The sequence below is a fragment of the Thalassophryne amazonica genome, chromosome 10 (assembly GCF_902500255.1).
Source record: "Thalassophryne amazonica chromosome 10, fThaAma1.1, whole genome shotgun sequence".
Lineage (NCBI taxonomy): Eukaryota > Metazoa > Chordata > Actinopteri > Batrachoidiformes > Batrachoididae > Thalassophryne > Thalassophryne amazonica.
The window spans coordinates 41,823,376-41,842,188 of record NC_047112.1 but is presented as its reverse complement, the minus strand read 5'-3'; the positions used below and the strand labels follow the sequence as shown (position 1 = coordinate 41,842,188).

The 18,813-nt window shown below is 42.3% G+C and overlaps 1 protein-coding gene across 1 annotated transcript in view; it reads left to right on the top strand.

The window, feature by feature from the left end:
- The window catches only part of actl6a (actin-like 6A), a 37,314-nt gene that overhangs the window by 3,064 nt on the left and 15,437 nt on the right, over positions 1–18,813 (top strand). Inside the window, exons 2-3 of the mRNA XM_034179905.1 lie at positions 13,289–13,365; positions 14,212–14,386. Of these exons, the coding sequence (XP_034035796.1) occupies positions 13,289–13,365; positions 14,212–14,386 (252 nt within the window). The remainder of the gene's footprint in view (positions 1–13,288; positions 13,366–14,211; positions 14,387–18,813) is intronic.

The following is an 18,813-nucleotide window of genomic DNA, read 5'->3' as shown; positions in this document are numbered from 1 at the left end:
AAGAAGCACAAGAACAACATAGTGGGCAGGTCAGAGAAATTATCTCAACAAATAACTGCTCTCTGTGCAAACACATGCTAAATTAATTGGGGGGGCTTATGAACTTATTAACTTTGGTAAATCCTGGACAGGGTGCCAGTCAACTCATTCACACTCACATGCAGACCTATGATCAATTTAAAGTTCTCAGTTGACCTAACCTTGATGTTCTTGGATGTTGGAGGAAGGCGGAGCACCCAAGGGAACCCACACAAACATGGGGAAAATGTGCCAGCTCCACACAGAAGGGACCAGACAGAAGTAATCCCAGGGCCTTCTTGCTGTAAGGCACCAGTGCTAACCACTAAGCCGTTGTGTTGCCCTCTGTGACATTCCGTTGCTGATTTGTTAATAAAAACATAACAAAAAACAGAGTTTGACACACTGCTGCATCCATCATCCTCAGAGGGTTAATACAATTGGTATGCTTTCGACCTTTGATTGGAGTGGCACCTCTTATTTCAATCCCTGTTCTAGACCGTCTTTACCTCACAGCCAATCCTAGAGCCCGGAGAATGTCACATGGGTCTCACTGTCTCTCTGGCTTCCTCCTACCTCAACAGCCTCATTTGGAACACATAGTCACTCTGCTCAGGAGTCAGATGCATTCATACTGCTGCTAAACCCTCATAAATGCTAAGAAAAAGGTTCTGTTAGCCTGAAACCACACGGAGCAAATGGGCATTTTTTGTGAGGAACCTTTGACCACTTTTCATCCAGTGGTTGATATTTATAGACATTTCTCCATAAATATGGAAGAAAGAAATGGACAGAAAACATCTAGCTGGAAATGATGAGGTGTTTTTTTTTTCTTTTATTTATATTTGTATACAATTTCTTTCATATAAAACACTACTTTTGTGAGCTAAAGACTTTGATAAACCCGTTTGTCGCAACAAAACAGTTTGTCCACATGAATAAAGGTGCAGTTCAATAAAGATTTAAAGAATTTTCGTTTAGAAAATCATTTTTTCAGCTTTAGAGGCAAGCTATTTTGACACAGTATTCCTGACAAATTTGGGTCACATTCTGAAAGCTGAGGCCATTGTGAACATGGGCATTATAGTCAAAACATACTTTTAAAAGTGGAATTACTGAAACATAAAAACCCCTTAGGCTCCAAGGACTAAGTGGCACTTAGTGGAAGAGATGCTCATTGCTTAATTCAATTTAGTCAATTCAATTTATTTATACAGCACCAAATCACAACATAAATCATTCAGACTCTACATAGTTGTTGTTATAGCAAGCACCATAATGCAGACCAGACTCAGTGGGCTGTCGATCTGCAGTGGTCATACTAACAAAAAAGAACAAAAGCAGAGTTCAGGATTGTCAGAACATGCAGTGACACAAATGTTGTAGCTAAACATCAATATATATTCCTGTGTTCACAATGACAGATGGTTGAAAAAAACAATCAGGAGGTGAAAATGAGAGTTTCAGTTAAATAGACAATTAATAATTAAGTGATTGTAATGATGTCACATTGGTCATTGAATTGGGGTATTCCTCAGTTCTCGTTCCAATCCTGATGCAACTCTGTTGTGTAATTATTTTGAGTATTTTTGACCTTGGGATCAGTGCAGTACAGACATAGCTACAGGACAGGAATGATGAGGGGACAGGACCACAGATGGCAGTAGCCCTACCATGTACACCAGTGGCGGCTGCTGGTCTTTCAAAGAGGGGAAGCTCATTGTCGGCTTACATCATAAAATTTGTAAACTTATTTATATGTAAATTCTGACCTCCGATCCTTTACAAGAAAATGTTCTGGGACCCTATCGTACTAAGTAGGTGTCATTTCCAGGACTTGACCAGTGCCCTCTCAATGGCACATAATAGAGAGATAATGAATGTTTATGAGTTCAATGGTACAAATATTTTATGAGGTGAAATGCTCCAGCTTTCACTGAAAGAATGCAAAACATCCATTAGACTATTTGTATTAGATCACGGCTAAAATAGATCCTTGTCATTTTATATTATATTAATTTACAAACACCAGAAAAGGGACTTACATTTTGGTACCTCCTCAGGGCGAAAAAAATAACGTCAGAAATTAATCCAGCTTTGGTGCGTCACTGCTGCTTTGACATCAACAATCCAACACAAACTTTAAATAGAAGTCCAAAAATAATTCTGGCAATGAAGTCCGCCGTGCCATGCATCAAATCGTCATCCGTCAGCAAAACAAACTCTGCCATGTTTGTATAAAAGCTAAGCGCTGCCCAGCTTGTGTAAGCATGCATGCGGTGCACGCTCACACAAGAGGGAAGGCACTTGTGCACGTGTGTACTACCAAAAAAAAAGACTATTTCTTCAGTGCAGTGAATAAAAATCACATCAGACAGCTTACAGCACAGTGGATTTGTTTTATGTTTGTGCGCGCGTGGGCAGTGTGTGTGTGTGTGTGTGTGTGTATATAGAGTGCAATGGTACCAAACATATGGAACCAAATTTGCACTCTAAATGGAATTATATTGCACTTTAAATGGAAGGGAACACAAATGGGACGAATAATCCATGTCACGTGATATACAAAGTACCAATCAAATGACAAGGATTCACTCAGCCGTTTATAAACTATCATGTTCATTGCTCTTTTCATGCCCTTTATGTGCCCGGTCAAAGACAAATCCCCAAACCCAATTTTGACCAGACAAGACATCCCTGAGATGGTTTCATCAAGAGGCGTGGCCAACAGTATATTTTCTTTGTCACACCACTACAGGAGAGCTGAAGACACCTGTTACTTTCCCTACTTTTTGCACCCAGTCAGTCTTAGGTGTTGATCTGCCCTGCTGTTTAATTCTAAGTTTCTCCTTGTAAGGAAGATTAACAGATATTTTTAACAAAATCAGGTCAGCAATATTTGCATTGTCTGCCATCGTGTGTGCACCTTGTTTGCTGCCTAGTTTACTCTGACTTAACCAACATTATGAATGATTGAACAACGAAACATTAAACTAGAACAATGACATGTTGAAATTATTGTAACAGATGAGTGGGTTTGTATAACAATAACTCTGACTGAGAGATGACTTCAGTTATGTCTTGACCATTATTTATTAACCCTCTGGGGTCCGGGGACATTTTTGGACAGTTCACCTACCTGGCATAAATGTTTTATTATTGGTGTTAACAGCTCTCCCTGCATTCCACAATCAAGTTTTATGTCTCACTTTTTTCAGGACAACCTGTGCTTTCAGAATATATATGTTTTTGTTGTGTTTTATAAGTGTAATAAAGGTCTACAGTCAAAAATGGGCAAGGAAAAAATAAAGTGAAAATAATTTTCCACACACATTTATTCAAAACACACAGCAAACTATAATAAACAACTGTTTTGACACTTTATAAAGGTAATTTGAGGTCTTGTGTGAAAGACTGTACAACAAAAAGGTTCAAACAATAAACACAAATGTACATTTTGAACAATATGTACAAAATGGTCTATTTGTTTTGTTGTCCATTGATATGGTAAACAGTGCTTTACGCAGAGAAAGCAACAGAGTTATCCAGTAACATTCACATGCAAACTAGTGGAGCAATCCTGATAGTTACACACTCTTTGTTTGAGCACGTGAGATTATCATCAGAGGCTCTCCGTCTGCTCCTGCTTTCACTGATCTCTGTGCATAATGGCGCAGGGCGCACTGAGTATGTACTAATAGTATGTACTCATTGGAGCACCCAGGGGGCTATTCAAACGGGCCAACTAGTAACATATCACTCCTGAAAACGATCTTTGGCTTTTCACGTGAGGTAAATCTGCTCTACGATTGGATTTTGGAAAACCATGTGACGGTGAGCCAATTCCGATTGGACACTCACATTGCGCACGTCATCACACAGCTTCTATGAGGAGTACAAAGATGGCTGATGACTGGCTCGAAAGTCAGCGGAGTTAACTTTCAGCAAAAAAAAAAGTACGTTTCTAAAGCTTGGTCGACGCCGTCGGCTCCAGAGGGTTAATCTGATTGAGAATAATAAGTCTTTGTGACAGCTAGATTACACCATTGAAAGTGGAAATGGACATTGCAGTCTCATGGATAGGGATGGGTATTGATAAGATTTTCTTGATATCGATGCCATTATCGATTCTGCTTATCGATCCGATTCCTTATCGATTCCCTTATCGATACCTCGTGAATTTTGTACTAAAAGTAGGCTTTACAGGTTTTCTATTATTTCATTGAGTCTTAAAGTAAATAAATATGAAATTGGTCACTGTACCCTTGATCTCTGGACATAAATAAAAATAAACAAAACAAAACAGTGTTTCACTTTGAAGTTATTAATTCCGACTGGACTCTATCGTTCTAACTTGACACGTCAGAGAGCCGCGCAGCATTTGGAGCTGTGTGAACAGAACGGAGGACGATTCTCGTTTCTTTCTCGCAACAAGACAGGAGTCCCAGTTAGTAACTTTAATCCGCACAAACGTGACTCACGATTGACATATTCAGGGATGAAAGTGGTGAAAAACAAAAAAAAGCTGAAATCCAAAATTACCCCCCAACACCACCCGCACGAAAATGTTTGAATTCTAGAAGCTCTGAAATGCAATCTGGGACTATTCCAGACGATAAACTGGAGTGAGTGCAGCATCCATTTAGGTGAGAAAAAACAACACAACTTTACTTATTCAAATTCATTCCAGTAGTATTCTGCTCTTACTAGGATGCAGCAGTTTTCTAACTTGGCAGATAGTTCTGGAGGAAATCACTGAAGAAATTAACACATTAAAAATATGGTTTGACCGAAACAAACTGTCATTAAACTTAAATAAGACAGGGATGAAATGGAGGTGTAAGAGTCACTAGGTGTTCACAGGAAACACTTATTTATATGTATTTATTTATGTATGTTCATTGTTAGTTGCTCTTATATTTTCTTTCTTTCTTCTTCTTATAGGTTCTTTTTGTCTCCTTCTCTAAAATTGTATATAATAAGCATTAGATTATTAATATATAAACAAAAATAAATTTAAGAAATATTACAATTTGAAAACAAATGCACCCGATCGTGATGACAGCTGCAAATGCGTAATGCTAACTTTTAACATTGAAAATGCCATAGACATCGATCGGTAAATCGAGAGTTTTGCCCCCCTACTCAGCTCTCTCTTCACCACGACGGTCCGATACAGCGACCGCATCACTGCAGATGCTGCACCGATCTGTCTATCGATCTCACGCTCCATCCGTCCCTCACTCGTGAACAAGACCCTGAGAAACTTAAATTCCTCCACTTGAGGCAAGGACACTCCACCGACCTGAAGAGGGCAAAGCACCTTTTTCCGGTCGAGAACCATGGCCTCGGATTTGGAGGTGCTGATTTTCATCCCGGACGCTTCACACTCGGCTGCAAACCGCCCCAGTGCACGCTGAAGGTCCTGATTTGACAAAGCCAACAGAACCACATCATCCGCAAACAGCAGAGACGAGATTCTGTGGTTCCCAAACCAGACCCCCTCTACACCCTGGCTGCGCCTAGAAATTCTGTCCATAAAAACAATGAACAGAACCGGTGACAAAGGGCAGCCCTGGCGGAGGCCAACGTGCACTGGAAACAGGTTTGACTTACTACCGGCAATGCGAACCAAGCTCCTGCTGCGGTCATACAGGGATCGGATAGCCCTTAGCAAAGGACCCCGTACTCCCGGAGCACTCCCCACAGGGTGCGCCGAGGGACATGGTCGAATGCCTTCTCCAGATCCACAAAACACATGTGGACTGGTTGGGCAAACTCCCATGAACCCTCGAGCACCCGATGGAGCATGTAGAGCTGGTCCAGTGTGCCGCGACCAGGACGAAAACCACACTGCTCCTCCTGAATCCGATGTTCGACTATCGGTCGAATTCTCCTCTCCAGTACTCTGGAATAGACCTTACCGGGGAGGCAGAGGAGTGTGATCCCCCTATAGTTGGAACACACCCTCCGGTCCCCCTTCTTAAACAGAGGGACCACCACCCCAGTCTGCCAATCCAGCTGCACTGTCCCCAATCGCCACGCGATGTTGCAGAGGCGTATCAGCCAAGACAGCCCCACAACATCCAGAGACTTAAGGTACTCAGGACGGATTTCATCCACCCCAGGAGCCTTGCCACCGAGGAGCTTTCTAACCACCTCTGTGACTTCGGCCTGGGTAATGGATGAGTCCGCCTCTGAGTCCCCAGTCTCTGCTTCCTCTTCGGAAGACGTGACGATGGGATTGAGGAGATCCTCGAAGTACTCCTTCCACCGCCCGACAACATCCCCAGTAAGGGTCAACAGCTCCCCACCCGCACCGTAAACAGTGCTGGTGGAGAGCTGCTTCCGCCTCCTGAGGCGTCGGACGGTTTGCCAGAATCTCTTCGAGGCCGACCGATAGTCCTCCTCCCAGACCCGAGTTTTTGCCTCTGCGACCACACGGGCTGCGGCACGCTTGGCCTGCCGGTACCTGTCAGCTGCCTCTGGGGTCCCACATACCAACAAAGGTAAGTAGGACTCCTTCTTCAGCTTGATGGCATCCCTTACTTCCGGTGTCCACCACCGGGTTCGGGGATTGCCGCCGCGACAGGCACCAGAGATCTTGCGACCACAGCTACGAGCAGCCGCATCGACAATGGAGGTGGAGAACATGGTCCACTCGGACTCCATGTCTCCAACCTCCCCCGGGATCTGGGAGAAGCTCTCCCAGAGGTGGGAGTTGAAGACCTTGCTGACAGAGGGTTCCACCAGTCATTCCCAGCAGACCCTCACGATACGTTTGGGCCTGCCAGGTCTTATCGGCTTCCTCCACTCCCAGCGGATCCAACTCACCACCAGGTGGTGATCAGTCGACAGCTCTGCCCCTCTCTTCACCCGAGTGTCCGAGACACGTGGCCGAAGGTCAGATGATACGACTACAAAGTCGATCATCGACCTCCGGCTCAGGGTGTCCTGGTGCCACGTGCACTTATCAATCAATCAATCAATCAATCAATCAATTTTTTTTATATAGCGCCAAATCACAACAAACAGTTGCCCCAAGGCGCTTTATATTGTAAGGCAAGGCCATACAATAATTATGTAAAACCCCAACGGTCAAAACGACCCCCTGTGAGCAAGCACTTGGCTACAGTGGGAAGGAAAAACTCCCTTTTAACAGGAAGAAACCTCCAGCAGAACCAGGCTCAGGGAGGGGCAGTCCTCTGCTGGGACTGGTTGGGGCTGAGGGAGAGAACCAGGAAAAAGACATGCTGTGGAGGGGAGCAGAGATCGATCACTAATGATTAAATGCAGAGTGGTGCATACAGAGCAAAAAGAGAAAGAAACAGTGCATCATGGGAACCCCCCAGCAGTCTACGTCTATAGCAGCATAACTAAGGGATGGTTCAGGGTCACCTGATCCAGCCCTAACTATAAGCTTTAGCAAAAAGGAAAGTTTTAAGCCTAATCTTAAAAGTAGAGAGGGTGTCTGTCTCCCTGATCTGAATTGGGAGCTGGTTCCACAGGAGAGGAGCCTGAAAGCTGAAGGCTCTGCCTCCCATTCTACTCTTACAAACCCTAGGAACTACAAGTAAGCCTGCAGTCTGAGAGCGAAGCGCTCTATTGGGGTGATATGGTACTACGAGGTCCCTAAGATAAGATGGGACCTGATTATTCAAAACCTTATAAGTAAGAAGAAGAATTTTAAATTCTATTCTAGAATTAACAGGAAGCCAATGAAGAGAGGCCAATATGGGTGAGATATGCTCTCTCCTTCTAGTCCCCGTCAGTACTCTAGCTGCAGCATTTTGAATTAACTGAAGGCTTTTTAGGGAACTTTTAGGACAACCTGATAATAATGAATTACAATAGTCCAGCCTAGAGGAAATAAATGCATGAATTAGTTTTTCAGCATCACTCTGAGACAAGACCTTTCTGATTTTAGAGATATTGCGTAAATGCAAAAAGGCAGTCCTACATATTTGTTTAATATGCGCTTTGAATGACATATCCTGATCAAAAATGACTCCAAGATTTCTCACAGTATTACTAGAGGTCAGGGTAATGCCATCCAGAGTAAGGATCTGGTTAGACACCATGTTTCCAAGATTTGTGGGGCCAAGTACAATAACTTCAGTTTTATCTGAGTTTAAAAGCAGGAAATTAGAGGTCATCCATGTCTTTATGTCTGTAAGACAATCCTGCAGTTTAGCTAATTGGTGTGTGTCCTCTGGCTTCATGGATAGATAAAGCTGGGTATCATCTGCGTAACAATGAAAATTTAAGCAATACCGTCTAATAATACTGCCTAAGGGAAGCATGTATAAAGTCAATAAAATTGGTCCTAGCACAGAACCTTGTGGAACTCCATAATTAACTTTAGTCTGTGAAGAAGATTCCCCATTTACATGAACAAATTGTAATCTATTAGACAAATATGATTCAAACCACCGCAGCGCAGTGCCTTTAATACCTATGGCATGCTCTAATCTCTGTAATAAAATTTTATGGTCAACAGTATCAAAAGCAGCACTGAGGTCTAACAGAACAAGCACAGAGATGAGTCCACTGTCCGAGGCCATAAGAAGATCATTTGTAACCTTCACTAATGCTGTTTCTGTACTATGATGAATTCTAAAACCTGACTGAAACTCTTCAAATAGACCATTCCTCTGCAGATGATCAGTTAGCTGTTTTACAACTACCCTTTCAAGAATTTTTGAGAGAAAAGGAAGGTTGGAGATTGGCCTATAATTAGCTAAGATAGCTGGGTCAAGTGATGGCTTTTTAAGTAATGGTTTAATTACTGCCACCTTAAAAGCCTGTGGTACATAGCCAACTAACAAAGATAGATTGATCATATTTAAGATCGAAGCATTAAATAATGGTAGGGCTTCCTTGAGCAGCCTGGTAGGAATGGGGTCTAATAAACATGTTGATGGTTTGGATGAAGTAACTAATGAGAATAACTCAGACAGAACAATCGGAGAGAAAGAGTCTAACCAAATACCGGCATCACTGAAAGCAGCCAAAGATAACGATACGTCTTTGGGATGGTTATGAGTAATTTTATCTCTAATAGTTAAAATTTTGTTAGCAAAGAAAGTCATGAAGTCATTACTAGTTAAAGTTAATGGAATACTCAGCTCAATAGAGCTCTGACTCTTTGTCAGCCTGGCTACAGTGCTGAAAAGAAACCTGGGGTTGTTCTTATTTTCTTCAATTAGTGATGAGTAGAAAGATGTCCTAGCTTTACGGAGGGCTTTTTTATAGAGCAACAGACTCTTTTTCCAGGCTAAGTGAAGATCTTCTAAATTAGTGAGACGCCATTTCCTCTCCAACTTACGGGTTATCTGCTTTAAGCTACGAGTTTGTGAGTTATACCACGGAGTCAGACACTTCTGATTTAAAGCTCTCTTTTTCAGAGGAGCTACAGCATCCAAAGTTGTCTTCAATGAGGATGTAAAACTATTGACGAGATACTCTATCTCCCTTACAGAGTTTAGGTAGCTACTCTGCACTGTGTTGTTATATGGCATTAGAGAACATAAAGAAGGAATCATATCCTTAAACCTAGTTACAGCGCTTTCTGAAAGACTTCTAGTGTAATGAAACTTATTCCCCACTGCTGGGTAGTCCATCAGAGTAAATGTTATTAAGAAATGATCAGACAGAAGGGAGTTTTCAGGGAATACTGTTAAGTCTTCTATTTCCATACCATAAGTCAGAACAAGATCTAAGATATGATTAAAGTGGTGGGTGGACTCATTTACTTTTTGAGCAAAGCCAATAGAGTCTAATAATAGATTAAATGCAGTGTTGAGGCTGTCATTCTCAGCATCTGTGTGGATGTTAAAATCGCCCACTATAATTATCTTATCTGAGCTAAGCACTAAGTCAGACAAAAGGTCTGAAAATTCACAGAGAAACTCACAGTAACGACCGGGTGGACGATAGATAATAACAAATAAAACTGGTTTTTGGGACTTCCAATTTGGATGGACAAGACTAAGAGACAAGCTTTCAAATGAATTAAAGCTCTGTCTGGGTTTTGGATTAATTAATAAGCTGGAATGGAAGATTGCTGCTAATCCTCCACCCCGGCCCGTGCTACGAGCATTCTGACAGTTAGTGTGACTCGGGGGTGTTGACTCATTTAAACTAACATATTCATCCTGCTGTAACCAGGTTTCTGTTAGGCAGAATAAATCAATATGTTGATCAATTATTATATCATTTACCAACAGGGACTTAGAAGAGAGAGACCTAATGTGCAAACTTATGGACACACTTGTGCTCGAACATGGTGTTTGTGATGGACATACTGTGACTAGCACAGAAGTCCAACAACTGAACACCACTCGGGTTCAGATCGGGGAGGCCGTGCTTCCCGATCACCCCCCCTCCAGGTCTTACTGTCGCCGCCCACGTGGGTGTTGAAATCCCCCAGGAGAACAATGGAGTCCCCATCTCTCAACCTCCCGCACAAGATCAGGGTCCTTCCCCCCTAGCGAGGTGACATTCCACGTCCCAACAGCCAGGGGCTGTGAGCATGGACCGGGCCGCCGGGCCACCTGCCCTCGACCGCCACCCAATCCTCTCTGCACCCGACCCCCATGGCCCCCTCTGCAGGTGGTGAACCCACAGGAGGGCGGGCCCACGTCACTCTTTCGTGCTGAGCCCGGCCGGGCCCCATGGGCTAAGGCCCAACCACCAGGCACTTGCGCGCGAGCCCCAACCCCAGGCCTGGCTCCAGGGTGGGACCCCGGCTCCGCCATACCGGGCAACGTCACGGTCCTTGATCTTTTACTGGTCATGGAGGTTCTGAACGATTTACCGTTCGATTTAACGATCGATCTACGTTCCGATCCTCACCTATGGTCATGAGATTTGGCTCATGACCGAAAGAACGAGATCGCGAGTACAAGCGGCCGAGATGAGTTTCCTCCGCAGGGTGGCTGGGCGCTCCCTTAGAGATAGGGTGAGGAGCTCGGTCACTTGGAAGGGGCTCAGAGTCGAGCCGCTGCTCCTCCACGTTGAAAGGAGTCAGTTGAGGTGGCTCTGGCATCTTTTCTGGATGCCCCCTTGACGCCTCGCTGGAGAGGTGTTCCGGGCATGTCCCACTGGGAGGAGGCCACGGGGAAGACCCAGGACACGCTGGAGGGACTACATCTCTCGGCTGGCTTGGGAACGCCTTGGGGTTCCCCCGGAGGAGCTGGAGGAGGTGTGTGTGGATCAAGAGGTCTGGGCGGCTTTGCTTGAGCTGCTGCCCCCGCGACCCGACTCCGGATAAAGCGGAAGAAAATGGATGGATGGATGCCATAGACATGGTAACGCGTTAGCATCGCTCCCGTTTTTAAGTTATAAAATACATCTATTAACTGTTTCAGAAGACCATAACAGGTCGGTTTAACATAGAAAAGGTAAATAATACTCACAGACGTATGCTCTTTAGGGTTTTAGCGGGGGAAAATTAAGCGAAAGAAAGAAAGTATAAACGAAGCAACAGATCGAAGCATTGCTTCAATCTGCGAACCACTGCTTCAATTGGTTCAAGGTTCAGAGCAAAACCGCCCTGCAGAAAAGTTGATCACGGACCCGCTGCAGGGTCTGTAATCAATGTAGATAAATTATCATTTTCCTGACAAACACGCCCCAAAACAACGGCCACTCTGAAGGACCGATAACAGAATCGTTAAGCACAAAGCTTATTGATGTCGGTGGATCGAATCATTTCTTAACGATACCTGAAAGGAACCGGTTCTCGATACCCGTCCCTACTCATGGAATAACCCATCTGCTCTCATGCGCCCCCAAACACTGCACCACACCGAGACCCTGCCCTTTATCATTAAACACTGACATTGTACACATGCTGATGGAAGGTCATTAGCTGTGCTAACATTCACACTCATTGTGTGGCAAAACAAATACTTCAGGTTACAACGGTAACTCAGAAGATTAAATAAAAAACATAAAGAACAGTAACCGCAATGAATGTAAACCACATAACATGCGAGAAATGGCATTAACTGCCAGTTTTATTAGTAAACATGCTAAACAGTGCATGCTGGGAAAACCCAAACTTCTGCTACCCCAACACACTACATTATGTTAAACTGAAACAAGGAAATGCTATGAGTGTTTGTTTTTTGTTTACAGTGCAAAAAATGAACAATGGAAGTGGTTAAGTAATTTCACCAAGAAAATACCAAGAAATGGGTTGCAGTTCGTCTTTGAACTTCACTTGCAAAATTTGTGATGGGACTGAGCTCCCTATGATTGACAGTGTATATCTCAAAATAATTGTTAATCAAAACGGGATTCAACTGATCCTCCAATCACCATGCGGAAGCTAAGCGTCAAGATCAGCCCACAGCTCCATTCACCACCACCCCCCCCCACCCCCCATGACATTGGCATCCCGTAGCATCCATGACATTGATGCTACGGGAGTGTATGAGAAGTTAACAAAATCGTGTCTGTTGATTTGTGATAAGTAGTTGATTCTGAACGAACTCGTCTTCGAGATGAACGTGTTCTAACATATACACAACTATACATAATTGACCATTTAATTTTTGACATTTTGGGTGAAGCTGAGCTTCACTTGCAGTTGTAGAGAAATCACCTCTGATGTACACAGCCCAACCAAGACATTTCCCCTGGTGGAGATGGTGTGTGAGTGCAAATGTTGAAATGCACATGGGATTTGTGTCAAGGGTGCACTATTTAAAACAGATGCAGGTGGGATCACAGGCAACCTCATATAGGAAAGGGGAACTCCAGCTTACACTCATGTCCCACACTGATTTCCAGTCTGTCTAAATTGGTGTTAACACTGTTTTTGTAGGGATACAGTGATGCTTGTTTTACCAGGGAGTTTTTCCTTACCGCTGTCACCTGTGTGCTTGCTCTAGGGGTTGGTAAGGATAGACCTTACTTGTGTGAAGCGCCTTGAGGCAACTTTGTTGGGATTTGGCGCTATATAAATGAAAATAAATTGAAATTGAATTGAATACCACAAATGCAGTTGAAAACATTGAAATTAGGATAAATCACTGCGTTAAAAAGTTCACAGTAATTTCCTGGCAGTAAATGATATATTCTCAGGAACGTTGACAAAAATGCCAGTGTCATAATATTCCAGGTATTTACATTAAGACCAACAATGCAGTGATTATCGTATATTTTCTGAATGGTGACTGCAGTTGATGGTAATAGTAAGGTCAATGTGGAATTTATTTTGGAGTTAGTCATGTTCATAGCACTTATTTCATTTCTGCAGATGAGGTGGGAGCCTTGGTGTTTGACATCGGCTCATATTCAGTAAGAGCTGGCTATGCAGGAGAAGACTGTCCCAAGGTACACGAGTGACTCAAATGACCTGAAAACCTATGTTTCTTTTTTTTGTTTTTTTTTTCCCCTCTGCATCTTTGTCCTCCCCCTGGAGGTACGCCAATGTCAGAAAATGAGGTCTGTCTCCCTGGAGACAAAACATAAATTGAGTTCAGATAATTCTGGAGTATTGGGTTGTTTTTTATTTTATCTGTGGTGTAGATATATATGCTGTTTAACGGTCTGCGGGCACATGTAAAGTGAGGTTTTAATTTGCATGCAAGTTATGAAATCTTGTTGCTAATCGCAGGGTCCTAGTGGCCACCAAGGCCACTGTTGCTTGTTGGACTATTTAATGTTAGTATTATATAAGTGCTAGAATAGTGGTCTCAATCACATTTCATGCAGGAGTTACAGCAATTCTCTGCACTCACATCATTAATGCCATTAATGCTGTTAATCAGCAAAATCAGTGGAGTTTAACATCAACATGAGTCTGTAACACCATAATAAGTTGTTATTAATGTGTTCCGGATTGCAGATTGCATCAAATACCTAGTTTTATGGAATTAACAGCACTACTGAAGATGAGTGGATATTAAAATTAATTCAGATTTTTCCTCGGGGTTGCCACAGCTGTATCCGACTAGTGGCTGTGGCAGCCAGAACAAACAGAAGCAGCCAAAAGGATAACAATTTTTTATGTCTCTAGAAAATACTGGTGACAATATTTCCTTTGATTTTCAGTTGTTATAGTTGGTGTAAGATAACATCTGTTAATTTTGGAATCAAGTGTGCAGATGTTGTTTTGATATGAAGAATTAATTATATCAATTGTACCTGTATCATCCTGCTTGCTTTGGCTCTGCTCAGGCGGACTTCCCCACAGTGATTGGTGTGACCCTCGACCGAGAGGATGGCAGTACACCGATGGAGACGGATGGTGATAAGGGCAAGCAGAGTGGCACCACCTACTATATTGACACCAACCAACTGAAGGTACCCAGGGAGAGTATGGAGGTCATGTCGCCGCTCAAGAATGGCATGAGTGAGTGTTTACCTGCTTAATCACACTTAATAGCCAAAGAACATTTTAGTACATTTCTATGATTTCTATGATTGATATGTGGAACAAGTGACAGGGCTGTGAAAACTCTGCGGACCCGCAAAATTCCTCAGATTTCATCATGGGGGGGGGGGGGGGGGGGGTGTTAGTGTTTTACTCTGTGATCGTCACTGAGTATAAATGTCTATCGCAAAGTGTTCTTTTTTTACGACATCGTGCAAGTTTTATAAGTCCGTGGACTTACAAAAGTTTTCTCCTTGAAACTCTGTGGATCTGAGGAGAAAAATTCCTCTGTCAAAGCCTGGCTGTTGCAACAGTTGTCGTAAAGCGGGACTGGTTGGTTGCTGCGACGACACTGTGTAGCTCCTGCGCGAAGCTTAAGCTAAACGTAACATATGGCCATCGCAAACCATTAGAGCTCTAAAGCTTTTAAAAGAAGGATTGTGCAGCATGTCTGTGTCATGGACTGCTGTCGGACAGAGAGAAGATGGCGAGAAAGTCTTTGAAAAAGTGTGATCAATCAATCAATCAATCAATCAATTTTTTCATATAGCGCCAAATCACAACAAACAGTTGTCCCAAGGCACTTTATATTGTAAGGCAAGGCCATACAATAAGGACAAGAATCCATGGAATTGTCGCTGGCTTCATCAACACACCTGAAAGACAAAAGAAACGGGAAAAGTGAACTGTACCCTCAGGAAACACCGTAAGAATTTTTTTTCTCTGGAAAATAAACATTGTGCTGTTAAAACAGGATTTTAGAAAAGATTATGTGACTTTTTTCATTAATCTAGACTTTCTTTCATTGGAAAAAAAGACTGGCTTTGAATGGAATTACATGAATTTACACAAGAATGTAAATGAGTTTTTATTAATGTAGACCTTTTTTTCATGTGAAAAAGACACTATGGCTTTGAGTGGATTTACAGGAATTTACACAAGAATGTGGCTTTTTTACTATGCGGTGTGTTATTTATATTTTACCATGATTTTCAAAATATTCTCCAAGCTTTAGCTATGGTTTTTGAAATGCTGTAACAGTCTTTTCAGTCTTAATGAATTTCATGTAGTTTAATTGCTCTGAGTTAATGCATCATTTGGTTTATGATTAAAAGAAAAATCAATTCAGGTCCTACTTCCACATCATATTCTGTTATTTCAACACGATCGTTAACGGTTCAAATGAAAGGTTGAATACAGGGTCATTTAAATATGCACTAATTTGGACATTTTTTTTTTTGTTCCAGGAGATGCTGAAAATGTATCATTAGATAAAAAATTAATTTGGTTTCTGGGATCCCACAGAGCCCAGAAACCAAATTAATTTTTTATTAATTTTTTATTAATTTTTTTTTTATTTTATTTTATTAATTTGATGCCGGCTCCTGGGGGCCTATGCCCCCTGGGAGCCCCCAGACCCTTTGTAAATTTTCCTCAGATTTCACAGCCCTGAAGTGAATGGCAACATGATGTGCATGGACAATTCATATTTATGACATAATGCATGTACTGCCAGGCTGTGATGACTGTTGATCATACTACTTAGGATCATACTACTACTAGGTTACTATTATGTGAGCAGACTGTAATCATAGGCTGTTTAGACCCTGTGTGTCACAGTACGATATTAACTCTGGAATAAATATTTGTAATACTGTCAGCCTGACCCCCATGATTAGACTGTTTTGTTCTGAATTTGAACCATTACATGAACGTTTCACAATCATGAGCAATATGTAGAATTGCTCAATTATCTAGGATAAAGGTGAAAACAGGGATGACCAACCGTGCTTTATTGCTTCCTTCAGTTAATATACAACTTTGCGCCACTGCAGAAGACACACAGCCTCTCCTCATCATTATGGATGTATGCAGTAACATATTTGAGCTTTGTTGTCTTAACAAGGAAGACATTAACAGGGTTGGCTCAAGTCCCGGTGACAGACACAGATTTGCAGAGGGGCCTTGCATTGCGGCACTTTTTTGGGGGGCCAGAAGTGTAAGCGCGGAGCTATTTTCTTCGTACCGGAGCTGCTCCTGCCCGCCCTGCAGAATTGTCTTCATTTTTTCCTTACTACATCCTAAAGAGCATATGTCTGTGAGTAATACTTCCTTTTTATGTTAAACTGACCTGTTATGGTCTTCTGAAACAGTTGATAGATGTAGTATATAACTTAAAAATGACAGCAGTGCTAACGCATTAGCGTGTCTAAGGCAATTTCAAAGTTAAAGTTAACATTAAGCTGTCGCCTGTCAGCACGTTTGTGTGCATTTGTTTTCTGTGGAACTATTTAGACAGGTATTTTGATCACATGACCTAAAGCACTGACCTGCCCATCTTGGAAGGTTGAAGCGCTGCAGCGGTCTCGCACTGTCAGTGGAAAATGCATGCTCTGTGCTTGTAATCACTGTTGATTCTCTGGCTGACTTCTCTTCCATTGTTTACATTTAAGACGTGAAAACTTGTGCTTAGGTCAATTCAGATACAGTTGTATGCAAAAGTTTGGGCACCCCTGATAATTTCCATGATTTTCCTTTATAAATCATTGGTTGTCTGGATAAGAAATTTCAGTTAAATATAGCAGACGAACACGCTGATATTTGAGAAGTGAAATTAAGTTTCTCATATTTACAGAAAGTGTGCAATAATTATTTAAACAAAATTGGGCAGGTGCATAAATTTGGGCACCCTTGACATTTTATTGATTTGAATATATTTAGCACTAATTATTGGAACACAGAATTGGTTTGGTAAGCTCATTGACCCTTGACCTCTTTACACAGGTGAATCCAATCATGAAAAACGGTATTTAAGGTGGGCATTTACAAATGTTTCCCCTCTTTGCATCTCTTCTCTTCTGAGTGTGACATGGGAGCCTCTAAATAACTCTCAAATGACCTGAAAACAAAGATTGTTCAACATCATAGTTTAGGGGAAGGATACAAAAAGCTATCTCAGAGATTTCAGCTGTCAGTTTCCACTGTGAGGAACATAGTGAGGAAATGGAAGACCGCAGGCACAGTACTAGTTAAGGCCTGAAGTGGCAGGCCAAGAAAAATCTCAGATAAGATGAAGCGAAGGATGGTGAGAACAGTCATAGTCAACCCACAGACCTGCTCCAAAGACCTACAACATGATCTTGCGGCCGATAGTGTCTCTGTGCATCGTTCAACTATACAGCGCACTTTGCACAAAGAGATGCTGTAATGCAGAGGAAGCTTTTTCTGCGTACACACCACAAACAGTCGCCTGAGGTATGCTAAAGCACATTTGGACAAGCCAGTTTCAATTTGGAATAAGGTGCTGTGGACTGATGAAAGTAAAATTGAGTTATTTGGACATAACAAGGGGCGGTATGCATGGCTGAAAAAGAACACAGCATTCCAAGAAAAATGCTTGCTACCTACAGTTAAATTTGGAGGTGGTTCCATCATGCTGTGTGGCCAGTGCAGGTACTGGGAATCTTATTAAAGTTGAGGGTCACATGGATTCCAGTCAATATCAGCAGATTCTTGAGAACAATGTTCATGAATCAGTGACAAAGTTGAAGTTGCGCCGGGGCTGGATCTTTCAACAAGACAGCGACCCTAAACTCTGCTCAAAATCTACTAAGGCATTCATGCAGAGGAACAAGTAAAACGTTGTGGAATGGCCAGCTCAATCCCCAGACCTGAATATTATTAAAAATCTGTGGTGTGATTTTAAGTGGGCTGTCCATGCTCAGAAACCAACAAACCTGAGATGTTTTGTAAAGAAGAATGGTCCAAAATACCTTCAACCACAATCCAGATTCTCATTGAAAGCTATAAGAAGCGTTTAGAGGCTATTATTTCTGCAAAAGGGGATCTACTAAATATTGACGTAGTTTTTTTTTTTTTCTGTTGGGGTGCCCAAATTTATGCACCTGCCTGATTTTGTTTAAAGAATTATTGCACACTTTCTGCAAATCCTAGAAACTTCATTTCACTTCTCAAATATCACTGTGTTTGTCTGCTATATGATATATTTAGCTGAAATTGCTGATCCGAACAACCAATGATTTATAAAGGAAAATCATGGAAATCATCAGGGGTGCCCAAACATTTGCATACAACTGTACATAGATTCGATTTCTGAAGTCAGATTTATCGTAATTGTCGACCCTTTCTCCCTATAAGGCTGCGAATGAAGCATAAAGTTGAGTTCCTGTCATTAGAAAACTCATGTCATCAGTCAACTCTCTGGCTGATTCCTTTATTTATTTTTTGTCTGTGCTTTGGCAGCGAAGGATTAGAACAAAATCATGAGCGGAAGAGGCAAAACAGGCAGTAAAGCCTGAACCAAGGCGAAGACTCGCTCCTCCTGTGCTGGATTGCAGTTTCCAGTCAGCCGTATCCACTGTCTGCTGGGGGCGGCTATGCGGGGC